Raw genomic sequence first — 17,103 nt, 5'->3', positions numbered from 1 at the left:
ACTTTGGAAGATGCTGGGGAGAGGCCGCACGTTTGTATGATCCCCTAGGACTCTTGCAAGTGGGAACTGATTGAAACTCCACCCACTTCTTCCCAGGAATGAAGTTGCAGAAATCTGCTTCAGTAGCCCAGTCTCCCCTAAGCAACGTCCAGAGGGAGGAAAGAGCAACGAAGCCCCTGGAATGAAATCATCTTGGGGATAAAAAGCATTAGACTTGGGGTGGGCCACTGCTGAGTTGGGCTGTCTTAAGACAGGAATGGTTCTGAATCCCTAATGCTGTGGATCCTAGGACAGGTTCCAATCCAGCCATCCTGGAGACCAGATAATGCCCCAGGAATGTGCCCTATATGAGAAAACAAATCTAAAAAGCTGCGACATTGGAACCCTTGACAAAGAGCTGAGGAAGACCAGGAAGCCCACTTCCCACACCTTGAAGGACCACCCATGTAGAGCCACTGTGGCAGGGACTGGAATAGACTTCCTAATCACCTTCTCTTAGTGATGTGCCATCCTTTGTCCTTAAGGAGAGGAGACACGCCCTCTGGAAGGCATGAATAAACTTGCTCTTTGGTCATAAATAAGCACCTTGGGGACTTCTTTCCTCATAAACATATGCAAAATAATCAATATTGGAGCTTGAGCTGTTCAATGAAAGTACTAACAGGAAATGTGTTTGTACCCCAAAGGGGCAAGGAGGAACTCCAATGGTGGCCAATACAATTCCCCCAGCTCTCAGAACAAGAAATGGTACCCCCAATATGGAGGAATTTCAGGCATAGGTCATTACGTGCTGGAGAGCATTGGGTGGCTCCATGGACTTGGCCTTGGTCTGGCTGCTGGACTGGAGCCCAACTTGGGCCACGTAAACAGTCTTGATAAACACCCATGGAGATTGTTTAATTTGGGTTTTCTATTTCATTTTGAGCCAATTTTGGCTATTTACATTTTTCTGGAAAACATCCATATCATTGAAGTTTTCCAATGTAATGGCAGAGTTTTCATAGTACTGCCTCGTTATATTTTTGATCTCCTTTGTATAATATCTGTGGTTATATCCTGTTTCTCATTCCTAATGGTGTGTATTTGCCTCTTCTCTTTTCAACCAGATTAAACTTGCCAGAAGTTTGCCCACGTTCAAACTATTTTAAAGAACTTGCTCTAGGGTTTATTTTTAACTGTGTTGATTTTGTGTTTTGTGAATTATTAATTTCCACTTTTAACTATACTAATCTCATCTTCTGGATTTTCTTGATGCTGTTTATGCAACTTCCTAAGTTGATTCCTTGTTTCACTACATTTAATTCCCTTTGTTCCGTGATGAGAGTTATGATTTTGCCCCCGAGTATAGTAAACAGCTGTCACTCACCTCACCCCATAAGCTTTAACAGGAAGTATTCTCATTATAGTGATTTTCTAAATTTTCTGTAATTGCAGCTTAATTTTCTCATTGACTCAATAATTTTTTAATGTTGTTTAAATCAAGAAGCTTGTTGGTTTGTTGTTTTGTTTACTCCTTTGTGGTCAGAAATGCAGTCTGCACAATTTTTACTTTTTAAAATTTATGGATGTTTCCTTTGGAAATCAATTTCTGTAAATAGTTCATGCACATCTGAAAACAATGTCTATTCCCTCCCAGTAATAAAAACATTTATTCAGCTAATTAATTATACTATTCAAATTTTGTATTGATATATCATCCTACTAGTGTTATCTTTAAATGTTCAATCACATATCTGAACTTACACTTTTCTATCAATATTAAAATAATATTTATTGACATTACCCAATAATGTGAACAATGTATTGTACTTTCATTTACTTCTACCTTTTCCCACTAATTTTTATTGAAATAATATGGACTCATAGATACAAATTATTATTATAAAGCTCTTATGATAAGTAACTTTTTTCAAAAATTGTTTTTAATGTTTTTGTTGTTTTATACCTATATAAACACAGTAGGTTTTTGCCTTTGGTTTTATTATTCTCTATATGCCTTTTCCTCCCTTCACTTATTCACTTTGATTCATCTCTTAGTGGTAGAGGTACCTCTTCAAGCAAGTTTTTCTTGCTAGAAAGGTTTTTGCATATATGAGACAGGTATATACAATTCTTTAATGTCTGAATATGTCTTTCTGTTGCTGTCATAGCTGAATAGTACCACTTAATATAGAATGTATTGTTTATAATCTTCCCCTTCAAAATCCTAAAGATGTTGCTCCTCATCCTCAGGTGTTCAGTGTTGTAGAGGAGAATCCTATGCTAGCCTGTTAACGTAATTTTCTTCCCCTATGTGGATAACCTGTTTTTTCTGTCTCTTTATGTCTTTGTGGGATTTTTCTCATCCTTGCTCCTTCTACTCCTAGTCCCTGCCAGCATTCCTTGGCCCCTGGCCACATCACTACAGTCTCTGCTTCTGTGAGTCACATTGCCTTCTCCTCTCCTATAGTCAAATCTCCCACTGCCTCTCTCTTATAAGGACACTTGTGATTACATCTAGGGCCCACCCAGATAACTCAAGATAATTCCCCCAATCCCAACATGCTTAACTTAATCACATCTGCACAGTCCTTTTTGCCATATAAGGTAACATTCACAAGTTCCAAGGATTATATGGTGGACATCTTGGGAGGCCATTATTCAACCTACCATAGTCCACCCTTTGGCCCCCAAAGATTCATGCCTATGCTACATATATTCACCTCATTCCAACATTCCCCCAAAACCTCAACCCATTAAAGTCCAAAATCTCATAATCTAGATTATCTAAATTAGATGTGCATGAGACTCTGGGTATGACCCACCCTGGGACAAAATTCCTCTCCATCTGTGGACCTGGAAAACAAGTTATCTGCTCTGAAGACAGAATCATGGGACAAGCATAGGATGACAGTTATATGCATTCTCATTTCAAAAGAGAAAAAAAAAAACAGGCGGAGGAAAGGAGTCATAGTCCCAAGAAATCTCAAAATCCAACCAGAAAAACTCCATGGGTTTCCAAAGCCTGAATAATCCTCTATTTTTCAAGGCTCCACCCTTCCTGCTCACAGCTCTGCCCTCTTGACCACAGCTCTTCCCTCAGAGGCATCCTCCCTTTTTTCTTAAAGGGTAGCACATATTTTTAGCTGATTAGTTTCATCAGCATGTTCTCTACCTGTAGAATTTGGGGAGTCCAACAGCTTTCTTTTATTTCATCTTGTCTCTGTCCCTTTTAATCCAAGCTGGCAGTGTTTCTGCTGATAGGACATTTGAAACATTTTTGCAGATCTCCCATGTATGTCATGGTGATTTACTCCTTCAGACCAGAGAGTCTTCCAATATTTTTTTTTTCTGGATAATATTATCTCTATTTCTAACTTCTGCTGAGATGGCTGAGGGGATCTGCGAGTGACACATCTAATTTTTATACCATTAGCAAAAGATTGTCCAGTCCCACCTTTGGCTTTCACTCCAGAGCATACTTTCCTAACAGTGAATATCCTAATTTTAGCATATTTTGCAACCCAGATTGCAGAGAATCCTTGAGGGTAAGGACTAGGTCTGATATAACATTGAATATCCAAAACATACTATGTTTCCTGTTCTGGCTTCCAGTGGAAGTTTGATATCTTGAATTTAAAAGTATGGGATAGATACAGAAAATTGATATTCATCTACCTAGGATCAGGTTACCCCAAAGCAGACTCTGAGGCAATGATTCATGTGTAAGGATTTATTTGGGAAGGGCTCCTAGGAGAAACTGACAAGGGACTGGAGGAAGTAGGGCTAGAAGGGAAAGAAGCCCAGCAAGGGTGCAATTTCAGATGAAGGACAAGTCTCAGCCTGATCCTGTGGTGCTCTGTAGTGTAAATTACACAACAGAGTTTTTCCTCTCTCAAGACTAGTGAGCTAGACTTTCACATTCCTGCACGAGTTAGCCATTAGCTATGGGCCACCCCAGGGTGACATTAACTCCCAACTCCCAGACACTTCCAGCTTTCTACACACATGGGTGAAGCAGCTCTAGTAGTCTAAAGATAGTCTTCTACGGAGTTGTAAGTGTGACCTGCTATAAGAAAAAGAATAAAAAACATTCAGAGCCTGGGTGCTGTGCATACCAAATGGTACTGAGCGAGACCAACAGCATCAGCATTATCATAACATGATACAGCAGAAGTGGTATGGTGGTTCATAGAATTATGAAGTAATGACAGTGCATTCTCTTAGCAGAAATACCTTCTTTTCTTACTTTTATCTAAAATGGTGCTGGCTCATACTGCCTCCTTGCTCTGGGAGGTTTATTAGAGGATAGGGGTGTTTAAATATCAGAAGATAACAAGTCTTAAACACAGTATTCCATTAATCCCATCCTCTCCACCACCCTGCTGATTGTTGTGGTTTTAATTATCTGTTAACATACACTCATCACCTCCCCTTGACAGGCCTGTGAATTGTTCTGGTAGAGGAGTGAGGCCACCAAGTGCAGTCCCACAGAACGATGTGATTGGTGGGAGGTTATGGCACTGAACATCTCCTCTGTCCTGAGCAAATGCCATCCACTTAACCCATTTGTCAGTTTGGGGAAGTGATCCTGACAGGTCACCTTTCATAATGGCTACACTTCTATTTATAGAACCAGCTGATGACTGCACGTGGTCAGCTCGGATTCTTCTTACCCCAAATGAATTCATAATGTCGCTGCAGTGTACTGTTTATCCCCACAGTGAGAAGTGGCGTGCTCTCTCAGTCCCTTCATCTTCCTATTTTCAGGAGCTGGTGGGCACCAGCCAGGCACTGGCTCTCACCTTCTGTCATTTACTGTGAGCCGGCCTAACAGGTGTGGACTTGGCCTGGCTCCAGGAAGGCAGTGCCCCTCAGCAGACTCAGACTCTGCCCTCAAGGATCTCATTGCTATGGACCGAATCTTGTTCCCTCCTCCTCCAAACTCATGAACCTCTAACCCTCAATGTGACTGTATCTGAAGACAGGGCTTTCAGGAGGTAATTAAAGTTACATGAGTGAAAGGGTGGGGTCCCAATAGAATCAAATTGGTGGCTTTACAAGAAGACTCACATACCTAGGAAAGGTCTTGTGGGCACACAATGAGAAGACAGCCATCTGCAGGCCAGGAAGAGAGCCCTTGGGAGCAGCCAACCCCACTGGACCCTGACCTGGGAATTCCAGCCTCCAGATCTGCGAGGAAATAAATTTCTGCTGTTTAATCCACCCAGTCTGTGGCATTTTGCTATGGCAGCCTTAGCAGACTAAGAAACACATGTACAGAAATAAGGAAATACATCAGCATAGAAAGCAAAGCTGCTGATTCTGAAGTGTTCGGGCAAGGGATGGCCTTGAGCTGGTGCCTTTCATAGATCCTCCAAACAGATAACAAAGTTCCGCACATTATACAGCATCTACTGTCTCATCATTTCATTAAATACATGTCCAGGGGAACAAGGTGACACAGCAGAAGCAGAGTCAAGACGTGGGACAGAAAAGACAAGTCCCTCTCTTCCTACCCATGCCAAGTTCTCTGGCTGCGAGAGGGAAGAGAAAGCCACAAAAGGGAGAAACAGCTTCTGACTTACTGTGGTTCGAATAAAGCAGATTGAAGGTGGAAAGAGTCTTACTCACATTTTGGGGAAAACAGTTAATGGGAACCTATACTTACTAGTATTAATATTTAATTTAGTGTCCATGCTTAATACTAAACTTCAGTGGACTGGCTAGAACAAGCCTGGCTATGCCTCATGCCCACCTTGCCCCCAGAGAATAAAGAAAAAACATTAAGGAGGCGGCAAACAGGTGGATCTGGAGAGATTCAGAGGCCAGTGGAAGAAAAGGTCTGCCTGGCCAGGCCTGTGTTCCTATCACCAGATGATCAGGGGCAAAATTCCTCAAATGCAGCCAAAATGCTGAGAACATTATTTTCTTATCTGCATTGAGCATGTTTCTAATCTTCTATAACTTTTTAAAATTGAGTTTAAGTTTGATTTAGATTAATAGTTACATGTATGCTTTAAACGCACAAATAAGGTGTCATATTTTTGAAATGAAAAATTGCCCTGATTGGCAATTTAATAAATTACCAAAGATACATGTGAGTCTAAATTAGGCTTACCCAATGCATAGTTGTAAAAGAGAGGATGGGATGAGATTAGTCAAATATATGCACCTTCCCTGAGCACCTCACTCCCAGCCCTGGGGTAGTACACAAATTTGTACATAAATCCTGTATTTGTGCACCCTTTGAATTGTGATTGCTTTGCTGCTAGTTTTTTCCTAAAATCCCGATTCAGATGCTTGTTTCCAGGTCTATGTTTGGATTCTTCATTGTGTCCTGTGGCTTTCTCACAACATTTGGCAGGACTCTTTTCCACTTGGATCTGCTACAACCCAACCTTACACCTTCACGCTTAACAAGTACACTGGGTCAGCCCAGCGGCCACTTTCCTTGAGGGTCACTCATTTGCCCAGGTCAGAGTCCCTGACTCTGAAGCAAATCCACCTCCAGCTGCCGCAAGAACATGGCAGATGGAGCACTTGGCTCATACAGGCTCAGTGTTGAAGGACGATGCAGTTATGCTGGGGCCCACTGAGCTGGCCACCGGGAAGGCCAGCAGCTCAGCTCTCAGGGAACTAACTGCAGCTGAGTTCAGTGTTGCCTTTTCTCCTGGATGTGTGTCCTTGCTTCGAAGCAAAGCTGGATAGGACTTATGCCTGCCTGGTAATTAAGGTGAATGAGCACATTCCATCTGCAAGGCAGAAAAGCAAATCTGGTTTTTGAGTCCACATTCTTGGCATTCACCCCAACCAGAAGGATCCAAGAGACAGTAATAATCCTCCCCTGGGATATGTCGCCAGGTTGTAGGACCCAATCCCAGTTCCAGACAAGACAGTGGAGGATCACAAGGTGATCCCTGTGAGATCTGACCCCTGCAATCTGCATCTAGTTATCTGATATTAACTTGGCAGAGCCTGAGATTTCAAAATCAGGGTTTGAGAGGCTAGGCTGAGTCCTACTATGAAACATTGGAGCAGGAATCCCTTGCACATTCATCTTTCTTTAACACCCACTAAATGACTATGTGGAATCCATGCCGCAGGGCCCAGGGCACAGGCATGGGGTCAGAAACACGGGTTTCTCCAAATTCTGCTGTGCTATTGACTCTGAGCAAAAGTCTTCCTCCCCCTACACTTCAGTCTCTTCATCTATGAAACAGAGGGCGGTGGGTTAGAGCCGTATTTTCAAAGTATGGTAAGGAATTCTAGAGGTTTTGTGAATGCCCAAAGTGGAAAGTGCACACCACACTCATGATGGTGATACTGCTGAAGGTGTGAGGAATAGTTCTATAGGTTAGGAGTTACAATGTAAGGATTTATTTTTTAAAAAAAGACAATGCAAAAACGATAACATAACAATCACAAATTCTGCATCATGGAAATGTAAGTACTTGTTACAGCATTGTTTGTACTTTTCTAGGTCTTAAATTTCTCAAACAAAAAAAAGCAATTAAAGCAGGAGCAGGTCTTGACCTAGCAGTCAGTAGACAGCACTGACCTCCCACCCCCCACCCAGCACGTGCAGATTTTACATTAAAAATTTAGTTTCTTATTTAACATAAATATCGTATTTGTGATATTGTTTATCAACTTACTTTTTCACTTAACAGAATTTCTAGCCCTCTATTGTGTGTATGCGCATATATATGTGTGCACACGTGTGTTTCCAATGAACTAAGAGTACTCCATGACGCAGATATACCATGACTGTTTTAACCATTCCATTACTGACAGAAGTTCATTTTGTTCCCAGTTTTTCACTGTTACAATACTGCAGTGAACATATTTCAAAATCCCAGGGCAAAGGAACAGCAGACCTGTAACCAGACACCTATTTCTTCATCCTCAGGCCTGGCCTCATAGTTATGAGTGGCTATTAGTGAATGGCCAATGTTCTTAAGTTTCACACACTTGCATTCCACTGCACGGAATCAAAAACCAGTTCCCAGATAATCCTGAATAATTTCCCCCAGGCAGTTTTCAGCTATCTCAAGGCACTAAGGAGAAAAACTAGAATCTAAGATATGCCAAGAAAGGAACAGCCCAAGCAAACATCCCAGGATCTCAACTTGGTACCCTAGAGTGCAACACCCTAGTAATATTGTCAAACTAAAGATAGACACAGCCTTGTCTGCAATAAGTGAACCCCACCTTGAGTGGGCTTAGCCCCTTATTGAATGGAGGTGATCTGCTTGCACGATAGTTGCTTACCAGAGAAAATGGTGAATCCTATCTGCAGAAAAATAACATCACCCTGAGCTGCTACAACGTTTTACATCAGTGCTCAGTAACTCACTGAAATGTTTATCAGGTATATCAAGAAACTGAACCAAAAAAAAAAAAAAAAAACAATAGAAGCAAACCCACAGATGACCTGGATATTGGAGTTATCAAATAAGGACTTCAGAAAAATTATATCAGTGACAAGGTGGAAAATGGCACTGGAGAGCTGGAAATTGTTTTAAAGCATCAAATGGTAATTCTAAAACTGAAAAGTATGGCTGAAGGGAAATTTGAATAGGTAGATTTAACAGCTGATGGGACATAGTTAAAGACAAGATTAATGAACTTGAAGTTAGTTCATAGAAAATATTCAGACTACAGCATAAAAAAAAAAAACAGGAAGAAAGCATAACAAATAAAATTGTGACACAGTGAAAAGGTCTAAGTGTACCTGGAGCATCAGAAAGGGAAGAGAGAGAAAATGGAACAAATGAACATTTAAAGGGGAAACAGCCCGAAATTTTCAGAAGCTGACATCAAGTAACATTCAAGAAGTAGTACAAACACTAAGAAAATACAGAGAAAACCACACATAGGCACATTCACAGCAAAACTGCTGAAAACCAAAGACAAGGAGAAAATCTTTAAAGCAGGCTGAGAAAAATGTACATTCCCTTCAAAGAAGACAAGACCTTGGGGAGTATTATTCACATGACCTCTTCCTGAAGGACATGCTAGACAACAATCTACAGCCAAACAAGAGATGATAGAAAAACTTCAGCCAAAGTGAGATGTGACAACATGCTAGCAGCCCTTGCTCTTGGCACCTCCTCGGCCTCGCCGTCCACTCTGGCTGCGCTTGAGGAGCCCTTCAGCCTGCCAGGGCACTGTGGGAGCCCCTCTCAGGGCTGGCCCAAGCAGGAGCCGGCTCCCTCTGCTTGCCGGGAGGTGTGAAGGGAGAGGCGCAGGCGTGAACTGGGGCTGCATGCGGCCCTCACTGGCCAGTGCGAGTTCTGGGTGGGCGTGGGCTCAGAGGGCACCACACTTGGGGGGGCAGGCCGGGGCCCCGGGCAGTAAGGGGCTTAGCACCTGGGCCAGAAGCTGTAGAGGGTCTGCTAGGTCCCCCAGCTGTGCCGGCCCTGCGGCGTTGTGCTGGAATTCTTGCGGGGCCTCAGCTGCTTCCCTACAGGGCAGGGATGGGGACGTGCAGCCCACCATGCCCGAGCCTAGCCCCACTGCGCCGTGGGCTCCTGCATGGCCTAAGCCTCCCCGATTAGCTCCGCCCCCTGCGCCACAGCACCCGGTCCCATGGCCAGCTCAAGGGCTGAAAAGTGCAGGCGCACGTGCGGGACTGGCAGGCAGCTCTGCCTGCAGCCTGGTGCGGGATCCACAAGGTGAAGCCAGCTGAGCTCCTGAGTCTAGTGGGGACTTGGAGAACCTTTATGTCTAGCTAAGGGATTGTAAATACACCAATCAGCACCCTGTGTCTAGCTCAGGGTTTGTAAATACACCAATCACTACTCTGTATCTAGCTAACCTAGTCGGGACTTGGAAAACTTTTCTGGCTAGAGCTCTGTGTCTAGCTACGGGATTGTAAATGCACCAATCAGCACTCTGTGTCTAGCTCAGGGTTTGTAAATACACCAATCACTACTCTGTATCTAGCTAACTTAGTGGGAGCTGGAGAACTTTACTGTCTAGCACTCTGTGTCTAGCTAAAGGATTGTAAAGGCACCAATCAGCACTCTGTTAAAATGGACCAACCAGCTCTCTGTAAAATGGACCAATCGGCAGGATGTGGGTGGGGCCAGATAAAGGCATAAAAGCAGGCTGCCCGAGCCAGCCGGGGGCAAGCGGTTGGGGTCCCTTGCGATGTGTTGTTTTTTTCCTCTTTGCAATAGCTCTTGCTGCTGTTCAGTGTTTGGGTCTATGCCACCTTTATGGGATGTAGCACTCAGGGCAAAGGTCTGCAGCTTCATTCTTGAGGCCAGTAAGACCATGATTACCCAACAACTCCAGAAACGCAGCACTTACATACAAAGGTCTGCAGCTTCACTCCTGAAATCAGCAAGACCACAAACCTACCAGAAGGAACAAACTCCAAACACGTCTGAACATGAGAAGGAACAAACTCCAGACCCACCGTCTGTAAGAACTGTAAGACTCACTGCTAGGGTCCGCGGCTTCATTGTTGAAGTCAGTGAGACCAAGAACCCACCAATTACAGACACAATGACTGGTGGGAAGCGTTAAATAGATATCACTGTAAAACAGAATGAAAACTAAGGTAGACTTAAGGGCAAAAACAACATATAAATGTTACATACCCTAACCATGTAGAAATAATGGAAGTAACTGTCAATGGAAAGAGAATGGGAAAAGGAGGTGAAAATTAGAATAAACTCCCTAATTTCCTAACACCTTAGAGCTGGGAATAAAAATGCACACATTTAAAGTTGACAATTGAAATTACAGAAACTGACGCGCATGTAAAAGAACAAAGGTAAACAATTAGCTAATACTAGTGACTAAAATTAGGTAGTGAAAGAAAATAAGAAATAGGAGTAGGAATCAGGGATAAAGGAAAAAACGGTAATAAAATAAAAATTAATAAAGTGAGTATATTTATCTCAACTCTGCTTCCAAGGCCAAAAAGGAGAGATACCAAAAACCCAATAGAAAAATAGGTAAAGGATATTAACAGAGAATTCACAAAAAGAGGAAGGACAAATGGATCTTAAACACATGCAAAGATGCTTAACTTCTCTAAGATAAATGAAAATTACTCGGAGAGCTACAGGGTGTATCCATTTGTAAAATCTCAAAAATGATGCATTTAATATGTGTACATTTCACTACATGTAAAATTTACCTTTTAAGAAATCTATAAACAAATACTGAATTCTAGTTAATGATACACATGCTGAAGTGCTTTGAAGTGAAGTGTGTTAATGCTTGCATCTTTGAAATGCATTCAAAAAGTAAAAAGGATGGATAGGTGGGTAAATAGGACAAAATTTTTAAAATGCGGCAAAACATAGAATCTAGGTGGTGGATATATATTTGTTTACTGTATAATTCTTTCAACTTCTCCGTATGTTTGAAAATGTTTGTTATAAGATGTTATAACATCTTTCAAATTTTCTTTCAAATTGGCAAAAATAAAAGATAACTCTTTTCAAGATTCTGCTACTGAAACACCAGGGGTTTGGTCTGGGTCCTGTTGCTCACCGTACAGAAAGCCAGTAACTGAAACAACGAGTATTTCCAGGGCAGAAGGCTTTTTATTCTCATGATGTCAACTGGGAGAATGGGAAATAAGTCTCAAATCCATCTCCTCAACTGACTAAAATTGGGAGTTTATAGACTGAGGAAAGAATGTGGAAAAAAAGTTGGACTAAGAAGGTAAGGAAGAGTAAGGAAGATGAACGGGGGGTCTGGTGTCTCATTGTCTAGATGCTGGGATCTGGTGCATTTCAGTCCCTTGCCTGACAGTTTCCTAAGGAAAAAACTCAGATGAGAGAAATGTAAGTTTCAAATTTTAAGACTCGGAGGGTCAATTCCTATGTTTATTCAAAAAACCCATAAATATCAGTTCTATGGGACAATTGGGCTGGTTTCAGCTGTAGGACAACCATCCCTCACAACCGTTGCCAATGGAAGCTTACATAGGTACAACCTCCGAGAATAATAATATCGATCAGAATTAAAATTACTTTATCCTTAGACACAGCAGTTTCGCCTGAAGGAATTTAATTACAGACATACTCAGACATGTGCAAAATGCATAGCTGCAAGGACATTTGCTCCATCAATATGTGAAAAACAAAAGATTGGAAATCCTGTCTGATAGAAGACTATGGTTGAATTTACTGTGGGATATCCATACAACAAAATACAATACAGCCATTAAAAAGAAAGAGGCAACCTTCTATGTGTTGACGTTAAATAATCTCCAAGATATGTTAAACTTTAAAAGTAAGATGTGGAACAGTTTTTATAACAGGCTTTCATTTGTTTGAAAAACAAATAAACATACATATTTTCTTTTATAAGAATAAAATATCTCCAGATTAGAAGGATGTATAAAGACCTGATAACAATAGTTGCCTATCTGGAGATGAGCTAGATGGCTGGGGATAGGGGTAGTGAAAACACTGGTTTTACTGTTTTCTTTTTGTGCTTTTTGAGTTTTGAATAGTGTACAACAATTAATTATGCAAAATGTTCAATTTAATCCTCAAAACGTTAAAAACATAATTACCATGTGATCCAGCAATGCCACTTCTGCTTATATACCCCAAAGCATTGAAAGTAGTGTCTCAAAGAGATTTGTACACCCATATTCATAACAACACTATTTACACAGCCAAAAGGTGAAAACATCCCGAGTGTCCACTGATGAAAAAATGGATAAACAAAATGTGGTATAAACATATATACAATGGAATATTATTCAGACCTTTAAAAAAAGGAAATTCTGACATGCTACAATATGAATGAAGCTGGAGGACATTATGCACAATGAAATAAGCCAGTCACAAAAAGATAAATACCACTTACATGAAGTAGGTAGAGCAGTGAAATTCATATAGACGTAAAGTAGAATGGTGGCTGCCTGGGGCTGGGGGAAGGGAAATGGGGAGTTATGGTCTAATGAGTGCAGTTTGTTTTGCAAAATGAAGAGTTCTGGAGATGGATGGCAGCAATGGCTGCACCACAGTGTGAATGTACTTAATGCCACTGAACAGTACACAAAAATGCCGCTGCACACTTAAAAGTGGTCAAGACGGTAGATTTTATGTTATGTGTATGTGGCTACACTTTTTAAAGTTTATGTGTGTGTGTGTATAAAAACTTTTTTTTTTTTTTTTGGAGACACAGTCTTGCTCTGTCGCCCAGGCTGGAGTGCAGCGGTGCAACCTCCGCCTCCAGCGATTCTCTTGCCTCAGCCTCCTGAGTAGCTGGGATTACAGGCGTGCACCACCACTCCTGGCTAAATTTTTTTGTACTTTTTGTAGAGACAGGATTTTGTCATGCTGGTCTCAAACTCCTGGGCTCAAGCAATTCTCCCACCTCAGCCTCCCAAAGTGCTGGGATTACAGGCGTGAAAGTTGTTATATTTTAAAAAGAGAGAAGAAATCGGCATCAAGCAACAGTGTGTGGCAGATCCCACCCCCATGCCAGGAAGGAGCTACCCAGGGGAGTCCACATCATATCTAGGGCTGGGCATCTCAGGAAATAACTAGTCTTCTTTGTCCCTTTCTCTTACAGTTACACTCCAGCGCCCTCACCAGCCAGCACAGCGCCTGCTCTCAGTGAACAGCCACTGCTCTCCGTGGGCGACCCCCATGATGCCTGACCACTCCCTGTGCCTCCTGGAACAGCCAGGGTCCTTCTGAAGTGGTGACCACTCCAGTCAGCAGGTCAGTGTCCCGCAAGAGTGGTGAGGGCTGAGACAAGGTCTAAGAGAGGGGAAGTCGTGGTTGACTGTGGTTACAGCTATTCCCCAGCCAGTGGGCTCTAAGCTTGCACAGACAGGTATCTTCCTAAAGTTCCAGAGTGGGTGGGGAAGATGGAGCCCCACTAGAGGAGGCAGAGACATGTAGGGACCTAGGGTGTGGGATGAGGGACCTCGGATACGTCGTTTTCCTGCTCAGTGCCTCAGTTTCCAAATTTATAAAATGGGCCTATTGATGCCTGGATAACTTGCTTCCAGGTGTGTCATGAGCTTTAAATAACAAACAGAACACGAAGCACAACGTACAGCCCAAGCACTCCACAAGTTCAGGGATAAGGATGGGGATGAATGCTATGTGTGGGGAGAGGGAGCAGCAGCCAGCCCTCCTCCTAAAGCTGTCCATGGCAGCTGAACTTGGGGAGCTGCCTGCCCCCTCCTAGCCAGCTCCTCGAGCTGCCAGTTCACCCAAAGTATGTACTGACCATCCACTGGAGCCAGGGACTGTGCATTTGGTTGTCACGCCCCTGTGAAGCAGGTATGGCCACCTGTCCTCCGCATGGAGGAAATTAGGACCCAGAGAAGTTGGCAAATCATCCCAAGATGAATGAGTGATGTGTCAGTGTAGGGACTACTGCCGGAGTCCTAACAATAATTGAGAGCTGTCCAGACCTGCACTGCAAGGCGGTGGCAGAGCTGGGACCCTTCCATGTGACTGCCAAAACCGTTCTTCCCATCACACAGTTTTCAGGCCTTGTGCTGGCCTCAGCAGGAGTCTCTAGAGAGTCCCTGTGAGGACCTGCAGCAGGGAAGGGGATATAGACCCTCCAGGCCTCTCACTCTCTTCCACGACAGCAGTCCCTCGTCGTTCTGTTCCTCTGTGGTTTTCCACAATAGGTTTCATTTGAAATCTAGGTTCTTATGCTTTAAAAAAACATAATAGACCAGACACAGTGGCTCACACCTGTAATCCCAATGCTTTGGGAGTCCGAGGCAAGAGGATTGCTTGAGCCAGGAGTTGGAGGCTGCAGTGCGCCATGATTGTGCCACTGCACCGCACTCCAGCCTGAGCGACAGAGTGAGACCCTGTCTCTAAAATATATGCATATATATCATAATTACTTAATTTTTGAAATGCTTTCAGATTACCCTTAGATAGTGGTTTGTCTAAATGGAAAGCATTATCCTAACTGCCTTTCTAAAGGGTTTCATGGAGTGGAGGCAGCTGCAGGGCCTCTATCCCCTCCCAGCGCTCAGTCCCACCCTAGTCCCACACCTGCTGGGACTCATCTGTCACCTCCGCTGCCCCAGCCTGGGGAGGCACTGGCTGCACCCTGCTAGAGCCTCTGGTTACCTACAAGGTTTCGGGCTGGGACCATGTGGGACCTTGTGTAACCTTCTACCCTCCTGCAGGGAGGTCTGAGCAGCAAGCTCTCGGTGCAGGGGTAGCAGATAAGAGGGAGCAGAGGTTGGTGCCCTGCAATCACCCCAGGCACGTGACCACACCCCTCCTTCCCCACTGCTGTGGCTGTCTCTGCAGGGGTGGAAAATGGTACCAGTCAAACCCGAGGCAGAGGAGCAGCCCTCAGTCGCTGCCACAAGATGGAGGAGCCCACACCCGAGCCCGTCTATGTCGACGTGGACAAAGGGCTGACCTTGGCCTGCTTCGTCTTCCTCTGCCTCTTCCTTGTCGTGATGATCATCCGCTGTGCCAAGGTCATCATGGACCCTTACAGCGCCATCCCCACATCCACCTGGGAGGAGCAGCACCTGGACGACTGAGGCACAGCGGCGGTGGAGCCTGGACCTGGCAATCTGCGGGTGGCTGTGCCCCAGGATGCACCCATGTGTCCCCTGTCAGCCTGCCATCCCACAGAGGCAAGGAATGAATCTGGTCACCCAGGGAAGGAGAAAGTGCAACTTAGCCCTGTCAGCCCTCCCTCGAGCACCAGCGTGGAATGCCCGGGTGCCATGGGTGTCACAACCATGGAGCAGCCAGGGGAGAAGAGCCCTGGACCAGGACCCAGGAGGCTGGGGTTCCAGTGTGGGGAGTCACTGTGAGATGATGGGGTAGTCACCTTCCCAGGCTCCTGGGCACCTTTTGGAATTGGATCCAGCAACAGACACCCCCCCAGCCATCACACAACAGTGGTCTTGTCTTGAGGAGACTCTCTATCCTTAAAATACAAAGTAGCATATGGAGGCTTCCAACCAAGAGGTCCCACCTGAACCCCAGCCCCCTCCCCATGGACCAGCAATGGTGTGGCAGTGAGGAGGGAAAGCAGGTTGAGGGAGTCTCACCTGAAAATTCACGAAAGGCACAGGATATGGGCTGCTTCCAAGCAGTATTTTTTTAAGCTAAATATAGAGGGATATATTTTTCCTGTTATAAATAAAATGTACATTTTAGAAACTTGGGAAAATGCAGATAAATAGAAAGGGAGGGAAATAACACTTAATAATGCCACCTCCCAGAAACCGCCATTTTGATATATTTTCTTCCAGCCTTTTTACTTGTATTTTTTAGTCAAATTCATACTCCATGCATGATGGTGTATCACTTCATATGGTAGCATGAATATTCCCCACGACATCAAACACTCTTCTTAGCTGCCAGTTTTAGTGACTGAAGGGTCACTTCAGTCATTACCCAACCATCAGTTGGGTAGGTCATGGTTAAAAAATCATCTCCTTTGGTTGTACATTTAATTTTTTTCACTAATTTTTCCTCACACAAAATTATTTCACCCAGTAACCTTTCTGAGGGTGCACAGTCCATGAGATAAATATTGAATGGGGAGATCTGGGTTCTAGTCCCACATTTATCAGTCAGGTTACAATGTGACCTTGAGCAAGTCATTTCACCTCCCAGTGCCTCAGTTTCCTCATTGTAAGATAGGAAAAGCCTTGTCATTTTAAAATGTTTATTTTTTGCATATACCTCGTGTGAACAAAAGGACAGAAAGGGGAGTGAATGTGCTATAAATTTGCTATAGTCGGAGTTGGGGGCAAGGAAGAAGTTATTGATGATGACTCTTCTCGGGCCCTCCCTCCTCCCACCTCCTTCTGCCCTCGACCCCACTCCCACTCCATCACCTACATCCATGACCTTGCAGCAAAATTATTAGAGCAGAGCCTACAAAACTGGTCCCAGGTCCCAATTCCTCTACTTCCTTGTTTTAGCACCCCAAATAACTCAGCCTCTCTGAGCCCCAATTTCCTCATCTGTAAAGTGAGGGAATAACATCTACCTCACAAGGTTGTTGTGAGGATGAAATGAGAGAACATGGGCAAACATGAATGTTCTTGAGTTCACTACCCCAGGAGAAGCCAGGGGTCTGAGCTGGGAGGAGTGCCCCCTGCCCCTACAGAGCCTGGAA

At 43.8% G+C, this 17,103-nt stretch overlaps 1 protein-coding gene across 1 annotated transcript; it reads left to right on the top strand.

The window, feature by feature from the left end:
• Positions 1–15,325: 15,325 nt before the first annotated feature.
• Positions 15,326–16,141, top strand: CTXND1 (cortexin domain containing 1). The gene has a single exon (XM_023193364.1). The coding sequence runs from the start codon at positions 15,326–15,328 to the stop codon at positions 15,503–15,505; it is 180 nt and encodes a 59-aa protein (XP_023049132.1). The 3' UTR covers positions 15,506–16,141.
• The last annotated feature ends 962 nt before the right edge of the window (positions 16,142–17,103 follow it).

Source organism: Piliocolobus tephrosceles, chromosome 6 (assembly GCF_002776525.5).
Source record: "Piliocolobus tephrosceles isolate RC106 chromosome 6, ASM277652v3, whole genome shotgun sequence".
Taxonomy (NCBI): domain Eukaryota; kingdom Metazoa; phylum Chordata; class Mammalia; order Primates; family Cercopithecidae; genus Piliocolobus; species Piliocolobus tephrosceles.
The sequence above is the reverse complement of the archived record's forward strand: the minus strand, read 5'-3'. Positions and strand labels throughout refer to the sequence as shown.

Coding starts and splice junctions, on each gene's coding strand:
- CTXND1 (XM_023193364.1), top strand. CDS start 15,326: ATGGAGGAGCCCACACCCGAGCCCGTCTATGTCGACGTGGACAAAGGG.